At 33.5% G+C, this 9,302-nt stretch overlaps 1 protein-coding gene and 1 non-coding gene across 2 annotated transcripts; one reads left to right on the forward strand and one right to left on the reverse strand.

The window, feature by feature from the left end:
- Positions 1–239: 239 nt before the first annotated feature.
- Positions 240–311, reverse strand: Trnag-ucc (transfer RNA glycine (anticodon UCC)). Its single transcript has one exon. It is a non-coding gene; the product is annotated as a tRNA-Gly (tRNA).
- Positions 312–519: 208 nt separating this feature from the next.
- Positions 520–7,773, forward strand: LOC132559207 (ADP-ribosylation factor-like protein 2-binding protein). Its single transcript, XM_060223826.1, has 7 exons — positions 520–555; positions 2,822–2,879; positions 3,158–3,219; positions 3,477–3,583; positions 4,078–4,163; positions 4,807–4,903; positions 5,145–7,773. The coding sequence occupies exons 1-7, from the start codon at positions 525–527 to the stop codon at positions 5,301–5,303; spliced, it is 600 nt and encodes a 199-aa protein (XP_060079809.1). The 5' UTR covers positions 520–524; the 3' UTR covers positions 5,304–7,773.
- The last annotated feature ends 1,529 nt before the right edge of the window (positions 7,774–9,302 follow it).

The following is a 9,302-nucleotide window of genomic DNA, read 5'->3' on the forward strand; positions in this document are numbered from 1 at the left end:
TGCAGCGTTTCTGCGTAAGATAGATTCTTCATGTCAGGCAGTTGCGAAATTGCAACATACATCACTGATGAGGACAAATCTGTGTGGTCTGGCTATCATATGAAAAGTGCAATGTAGAAGCACGTATATATCTTGCATTATGAAAATGTACGAAAATAAGGAGATCAGATAACAAATCAATTTCAGTATTAAATAAGTTTTATAACGCTAATCATTTTTTTACATGAACAAAAACAATGTGCGTCGGCCGGGAGTCGAACCCGGATCGACTGCTTGGAAGGCAACCATGCTGACCGTTACACCACCGACGCATTAGTTTAAGTTTTGAAATTGTTAAATATAAATCCAAAAATCCGTAACATTGCATGGTTTTCGTAATATTGTGGGACGATTTTTATTTAAGATATCACATGTTCTAATTATTCAATTTTACACCTTCTGTCATTGTAAACGGACTTAAGTAAAATCTATCATAAATACCAATCTACTTGTCACCGGTGTTTTTACTTCCGCCGAATTCCAACATGGCATCCAATTTTGACGATGACCAGGCGGGTAAGTTGTTTTTTACGATTATAACCGTTTCTTCTTGCGTTTTCACATTTATTTCGACTGTTACATACGAATTTCAGGAATCGGAATGTGAATACATATAATTGATTAATCTATCATTCAAGTTAAGCTCGGTGGTTACCTCTTATTATAGAAATGCAACATTGTTTTGAGAAAATCATGTGGCACCACATGAAGATTCGCATTGTATTCGCTACAGAACTTCTTATACCAAGCAGGCCATCATTCAACTCACAATTTGCAAGTGTTATTTTCTGATGAATGGTGATTGGTACAAACTCATCAGCTGTATGGCTAATATTCATTAGAGACCCCAAGCTAAGAGTAAATAATGGTTCCCCAGTGTATATGCTGGGGTGTTCTCAAAAGTCTTTTCACGCCTGCAATGCTCGCTTGTAACTCTACTAATTAGGTGCGATTTCCTGAATGAACTTGTTCTGGCACGAGCTTAGCTTTAACTGGAAAGAGTTCAAGTTTGGTCAAACAGTCGTGAAAACAAACCGTCTTTGAGAAACAACTTGTCAAGGAATCGTTTCCATATTTTTGTGGGAAAACAATTACTTAAACATGAGTGTCGGCGTATGTTGTAAGTATATATTTAAATTACAGTATAAAAGTTTTAAATTGATATAATATTGGACGATAAGTCCATTTAATCGCTTTTTTCATGGAGGTCTGACAATACATGTAGCGTTACAATAAAGATTATAAATTCAAATGAAAGAGATGTAAGTATTTGATATTATAAATATCACTAGAAGAAATGTTAAAAAGTCTTTCTTTTGTAAATCAGATCACCTGTTAGTTATAATTAGTTGGCAGTACCTCCTCTAAAATTGCCAAGTGACCATTATTTGCCGTGTTGATCAGCTGAAGTTCCATTATTACACATGTATATGACTACAGCTCTTCAAATCATATACAGACTGAGGACATATTTTATTAGAATCAATTTGTTGAAAAGTTAATTAGCATTGTGAAACTTCATTGAAATTTTCATTACTTATGAATACTATCTAAAGAATTACTTTGTTCAATATCTTGATTTACCATTAATATTCTTTAGTTTTCATTGTCTCTCTCATTGACTTGTAAAATTGCTATTGAGTATGTAAGAACAGGTCCCAAGGGATGGGGTATCAAACTAGTTGTATGAAACATATTCACTGTAGTAGAAGATTATTATACCTTATAGTTTAGTGTAACTTTTTGAGGATTGGTTTGAGGTCCCAGGGCTCTCACACCCCATTTTGGGACAGGGGCCCGGGGCCCTTAGTATTGGGGAAAAATAACGTTGTTTTCCTTTGAATTGGGAAAACTTGGGTTCTAAATTGGGAAAAAAAGATACTATTTTGCATTGGGAATTCGGCCCCAAATCTGGCAGATCGAGAGCCCTGGGTCCTATTTATAATGCAGCCCATGATTATTTGTCTAACTGGAAGCCAATGGGAATATAAAATAATGGTGATGATATAAAAAATATAAACAAAACAAAGAAAACATGGGATATTGGGTATAAATAACATTGCATTTAGTTACTAGGTACTAAGGTAACCAAAATGTACACCCCTCTCTAATCTGAAATCATAGATTGGGGCTTGCCATTTCATGGTTAGAAGCATTTAAGCTTCTCTAGTGTAGATCTAGTGTAACAGTTATCTTTAGGTTAGGTTATACATTTGGTTCCATTCATTAACTCTTTAACAGAACTGTAATTGGATATGTAGTTGTAAGAATATGCAGATCAAGTTCTGATTTGGTTGTGATTTTTTTCTTCAAAGTTAAGTTATGGCCATTTATCTTGAAGAATTCTAATTAAAAAGATGAATATTAAAGGGCCTTGCCCAATTCCAGAGGCCATGAATTGTGTTAAACACCACTAAACAAAGTCAATAAAACAAATCATTTTCAACCTTCTCCTTAGTAGCTGGTGGTGGGGGGATTTATGTCATTGAAATATCTAGTTATGATTGATATTTTTTCTACACTACTGAGAGAACCAGCAATATAAATATATGTATACTTAAATATAAAGTGCATATTTTTCCATTCCCAAATTATTACAAATTCCTTAAAACATGTCAAGTTTATTTACATTTACATCAAAAAGACTATTGAAAATTGTGTCAAAGCCAGTGAATAGGTATATGAACTAAAATAGAGTTGATTGATGAAGAACAGGTAAGTATAAACTAGTACACACAACTTGTTTTTCTCTAGCTTACTGAGAGTTAATTGATAATTTCAGATGGTATAGAACCAATGGACTTCTCTTTCCATGAAGATGAGGATCTTGCAGTTTCTAGGTATTTCTTCCTTAATGCATATTTCTGTACTAAGTTCATTGAAAATCAGGTTTTTAAAAGTTTTCGTTTGTAAATTAATGGATACATATATAAGATATTTTTGGAGTGAAAAGTTGTATATTCATGTATTTATAAGCTAGTTTCTAAAACATTATGCATCTTCCTTACAGGTTGACTACAAATTAAATTATGTATGCAGAATTATCTGAATGTTTAAAATTTGGTTTGAATGTCCATGCTTGTTTTGCTTGTATATTGATTTTATTTTTGTTTTTCAGTTCTAATTCTGTAGACACAAAGTTTGACGAGACAATTGGACATGTTGAAGATATTATTATGGGTAGGTCATACAACTGTAAAGCGAATCCCTTTTGATCATCTCATTTTCCATTGATATTGCCCTGGTACTACATTTTTGTGTCAAGCTTTTGTTCAATATTTAAGTATGTGATTTCGTCTACCAGATTTATGCAATGATATTAATGACCTAACTGCCTTACAAAAAGATAAGTAGCTGTACATGTACAGTATGTACCTTAATTTAAGGTGCTTCAGGGTTAAGTTTCTGTAAAACTGTTACCTTTACTTTTTTCACAGATGATGATTTTCAGACCATACAGAATGGATTTTTAGAAAAATATTACCAAGAGTTTGATGACACAGAAGAAAACAAATTTATATACACAGACATCCACAGAGAATATGTAAGTTGACAAGAAGGTATTATGATAAATATAATGTATAAATTAAAATTTTTATTTCTTATGTATTTATATTTACTTTTATATATGTTGTACTTTTAAAAGTGGTTTCTTCTAAAATACATGAACTGGAGAAAAGTGTCTTTTTGATAACTGGAGTGAAATGTCATTTTTATTATACTTCTCGGCTTTCAGCTTTGTGTAATGGTTGTAATTGATGATCATTCAATTGTTGGTTCTTCAATAATTTTTCGGATTTGGTTTTTCAAAGTTCTTGGCACATATTAATAAACATTATGTCTCTTAGTGCTACAGTCAGCCATCATATAGTAGAGCAGATACAGTTTAAGAAAATGAAAACTTCTTATCATCTCGGTATAACTCAATCTAAAAACAAGAAAAAAAAGAGAACTTGATATTATGTTCAGTTCATTTTCATGGTCTCAAGACCAAAAATACATGTCAATCTGATCACATCTTTTGTTCATTTTTGACAGGTTCAATTAATAGAAAAACATTTAGATGACGAGCTCACAAAACGCATGCCAGGTTTTTCCATGGGTGAATTTACACATCAAATTATGTGAGTACAAATTCTTAGAAAGGTCTTCCTGATATGCTTACAACATAAAATTTTTCTTAACATTATGTGTGGACACTGGTATAGTGACAAGAAAAACTAAATGTATGATTAACCCCTACTTTATTAACAGTACTAGGGATATTCTGGAACCAGGATGTCTATATATCAATGTCAGACTATTTCACTGACTCACAAAATTTGTTTTGCCTCAGATGTTTGGTCCCCTTGTTATTGAGAGCCTCCTTGATCAGCTCCATATGATCTGTGAGAGTTTTAGGTTGTAGCTAATTAGTGGACCTTTGGCTAACACTTCTTGTTAAAGAAATGAATTCTGACGCCAAGCAATGAATTCTACCATTACAGTGGATCAGAGATTTCTGTTAACGAAAGAAACATTACAGGTGGCAGTGATTTGTAATTCAGATTCTAGAATATTTTGTAACCAGTGATAATAAATAAAAAAGAAAAGACAAGCACTTTTTAAATACTTGGATGTCAACTACAGGAATATAAGGAGGGCATGGGGAGGATTTTTGGCTTTGTCTGCTTCTTGATCTGCAATCAAAATTAAGTTATATTCAGTATTCAGACTTAAATACCATATGTACAATTTCATGAATAAAATTTGTGTTTTACTTAACAGGGAAAGAAAAAATGAATTGGAAGGCGAGATATTTGAGATGCTTCTTACATTTAGTGACTTCATGGCTTTTAAGGAAATGTTTCTAGATTTCAAAGCAGTAAGTATTGAAGCTTGTATGTAGTAGATGCTGTTGTTGTTAATGGAAAAATGATAGAGTGACAGGGTTTCCATGAAATTGCAGACAATACATTTTCTTAGGTAGTACTCAGTATCTGTTATCACCTCTGCTTTGAACCTCAACTTGCAATATCAAAACAACTGTAAAAGACTGATTTCCACACAAAGGTTTTTAACTTTCTGTTTTAGTATGTTGGTTTAACTGTATTTGTTTGTCTCAGGACAAGGAAGGACGAACAGTGGATCTGAGTGCAGGGATCATGGTAACATCCATGCAAGGAGGCGGTGATGATGGCACAGATGATGGGGGAATCTCACTAGATGACTGCACGTTTTCTCTAACGGGACATTCATTTGGAGATGGACCGGAGCAGAAATGATATGTCTGTAGCTAGTGAAATAGTGCTTACTGGAATGTGATCATGCTTGTCACGAGTGAATGAGTACTGCCTGGAATGTGTGGATCTGTCCAATGGTGGAGTATCCTACATATCTTTCTGCCAAAAGTCACGTGCACAGTGTTGAATCGTTGTAAACATGGAGTTCAGACAGACATGCTCATTTTGAAAAGTTGCTGTTGTTTTTTGTAAACCATGAAGCTCATCGTTCCATGGAAAAGTCCATATTGGATCAGTGTTGTGTTGTATATCTTGCACCTTGTAAAGTTTTAACAGGTAAAGACACTCATTATTTGTTTATTGCTGTGCTACAGAGGATTCAATTCCTGTGACCCAGAAAAATGGATATGTCAGGTTTCCTGTAGTAACATAATTGATAAAATACCTAACATCTGATGTTATCCAGATAATTGATAAAATACCTAACATCTGATGTTATCCAGATAATTGATAAAATACCTAACATCTGATGTTATCCAGATAATTGATAAAATACCTAACATCTGATGTTATCCAGATAATTCAAAAAGGCATGAATTAGATTTCATTTACTCGGATTTAAATGTTAAAGATACTTTGATTCTGAGGAAGTATGCTACCTTTAAATTCTGATGTCCATAAATCCCTCTTTTTTTACGTTGGTTTCATGATAAAAAACGAAAATCTGCTCAATGTCATTGCTATTAAAGAAAAAGGTTTGGTTCGATGAAAAAGTCTTGAAATATTGAAAAACAACTGAAACAATGGGGAACGCCAGTCTATCATAGTTCCTCTAGGTGTCACCTGTACATTTAATATAAAGTACACTACCTCTTGTTTTTAAATTATAAATACAATTACCATTCGGTATGCATATCGTAAACTTTAAAAAAAAAAAACAGAAATCAGACTTGGTTGGATATGTAGGCATTAGCTCTTGTTGTAAAACTTGTGATCCTCCTTGGATGAACAGATCTTTTTGATATAAATGAACAGTTACACAGAATCTACTGGTGTATTAGTGTATTGATAAAAGATATATTGTACTTTCTTGGGAGATGTTGATACCTGATCCTGTGAGGTATATACTGAAAATAGTGTGGTGTTGTTTGGTTAAACATTAATAATTCTCATTGATTCCTTATGTCTCACAGTCTCAGTGACACGTGTACAGTTATCCCACAACATAAATCTGGAAATTTAGCCTGGTGTTATATACTTCCATTGTGTGACTACAAGTCTCCACTGCCTTTCATCTTGTATTCAATTGTTATCACATTGAATCTTTCATTCCAGGACTCCCCAGAACTATGTCGCAATCACTGTACGTGTTTACTGAACATGTACAATTCCGTCCCTTGTAACATATCAACTGTTTTTATATTTCTTTATTTTGCATGTTTACTAAATATTAGTTTAAATCTTGACTGTCTGGTTGGATGTGATTACTACAACAAGAGGAGGACATTGTAACAACAGCAAAGACAAGAAATTGAAGAAAAGTTTGTTAATCTTTATTGTGAACATCTCATTCTACCATTTCATTTTGTAATTTGTTACCTTGAAAGTAAGTTCTGAACTGTGTCCCTCCTCTTGTTCAGGTTTTTCCACACGACAGCACATCAATAAAAATGATATTTATGTTGAAGAAGGTTGACATATAGTGAGATTGTAAGATGGATGCGTTTTAGTTATTGGTCAAATCAGTTGTATGATTTTAATTTTGAATTGTCAGTTGATCCAGTTGGTTGATTGATCATATGTGTCAAATTTTTTGATTGGTTGTTTGATAGATAGGTCAATGTTTTATTGGTTGGATTTACTGTTTCAAGTTCAGTCATTGACCCATGACCTTATATGTACCATACATATATACAATCATCGACAATGTACAGAGAAAGGAGACTGTGTTATTTCATTATGGTATTTTAAATATCTTTGCCTTAAAAATGAATTTATGAAGCAGATACTGTTTGACACCCAATAACTGAACAACTTTTGCTGGAGGTATTGAACTTTTTATATTGGTTATCACTCTGGATTAGTACAATTTTATTTGGTCATGTAAATGCTGTTTTACTATACATAAACATTTGGTCATTTTTGATACTAACTTGCCTGATAGGTCTCTTATCAACTAGACAGTGCAAACTTTCCCTGCTGGTTTTTTAATTGTATGGGGTGGCTTTAGATTAATTACAAGATAATATTGAGTGTTGTAGAACAAATTTAAATATCCAAATGCTCTGAAAAAATGTTTCCTTAAATTACCTGTTGACAAGTGTCATGGTATCCTGTTCAAATTGTTTCGTTTCAAGGTATACAGCAAGAAGTGGTTTTTTTTATGTATGTAAGTGATAATGTGGTTTGAGTGAAAGTTTCTGTGTGCCAGGTTATAACAGTATGCAAGATGACTTTTGTTTACTTGTATATGCATTATATTTACAAAAATAAATTATTATTAAAACTCAAATTGTGTTTCTCTCATGATAAATTTTTCACATTTCTTTCTCTGCCCTTTTCAGTTTTCTTTCTTTTGAAGGAGTCCTGCTGTTTTAGCTATTGGGAGAATGCTCAATTGGCAAAGGCTTCTTTCAGATGTATTTAATTAAATGTATGCAGTTATATTACAGAAATCACCAAGTGAAAAAGATTTGAGCTTAGAGAACATAAAGAGTTCAACATTCAAGAAACTTCGTTTTTAACAGGTACATATTAGACTTATTCCAAAACACTCTTTTAGGCCACCTTGGACTTTGTTGATGATGATGGGCTATTGAAATAATAATTTTTTCTGTTGAACTAAAATAATTATTGTTACTGCTATTTCTGGAGAAGGACTGGATGGGTCTTCCATTTGCAGGTTCCTTTTGGTGCACAGTTTTGCTTTTTCGATTCTGATTGATCAGATGAATAAAATGTCTTGACAGACGTCGCTCTAATTGATTTTGCCAATGAAAGTCGGACATCTCTATTTCTTTTGAAATACTGAAGGGATCTCCCTCAAAGTCCATTTCTAGGTTTTTATTGGTTGTTAGTTGTTAGAAGGGTCAACGTGTTTGATATGATAAGCAATTATTGCCGCAGAACGGTGCTTCGGGGGCCAACAGAGAGTACAGAAACCTAAATAAATCTGTTAATACCTAGATATGTAGAATGCAATATTCGTATGAATATCGCGCTTCCACAATAAAATGTTCGTTGTTTCCTTTCGTGGCAGACATTTTACTGACGTTTGAAGGTTTAGAAGTTATTGAGCAGATAACACGACATTCGAGGCGAGCGGCCACATCTGCTCTAATGACATTTTTGGCTGGACTTGCACATAGAGCACCAACACCTATCACTTATAATCAATATTAATCCATGTTTCTGTTGCTAAATTCGCTATATACCTTCAGCACCGTTTGTTTCGGTGTAAGCGACCCTTCGGCATGCGTTCATGTATTTATGTACACCACCAGATTTGGTATGATGTATTATTTCAGTTCGTCTATGATGTCGAAATTCAATCGTTTAGAAACTATACTTGATTTTACAAAATTCATACATATTTCCATTTTAAGACAACCTGTTTGAGTCTATTTTGTGACGCATGGTCAACATGCTTCCACCAGAAAAAGGGAACGGTTCATATCACCTAAAGGCTAAACATAACTAATCAAGGTCTGTCTCCAGATGAATTTATACAAATTTATATACTTTAGATGATGAACAATTCAGCAGTTAGCGGCCGATAAAATTGTTACACACAGCAACTTGACAACAATCGTCGTTTGGATCAGCTTCTAAATGACATCCAGGTGGTGCGGTTGACCGTGTCTCTGTGCACTCAGGCCTGAAGGATAACAACAGATTTGTATTTTTTAGTTAGATATATACTCAACAAAAAAAAGAAAGGTTAACATGTTTCCTTGGCGAATACATGTAAATGAGTGAAAACAAAATGACGTTTATGCAATATTAGAAAATGGTAATGTTTTACATTACAAAATCCAAGGG

This window comes from Ylistrum balloti, unplaced genomic scaffold (genome assembly GCF_031769215.1).
Source record: "Ylistrum balloti isolate Yb309-2 unplaced genomic scaffold, AGI_CSIRO_Ybal_v1 Utg370876, whole genome shotgun sequence".
In the NCBI taxonomy this organism is placed as follows: Eukaryota; Metazoa; Mollusca; class Bivalvia; order Pectinida; family Pectinidae; genus Ylistrum; species Ylistrum balloti.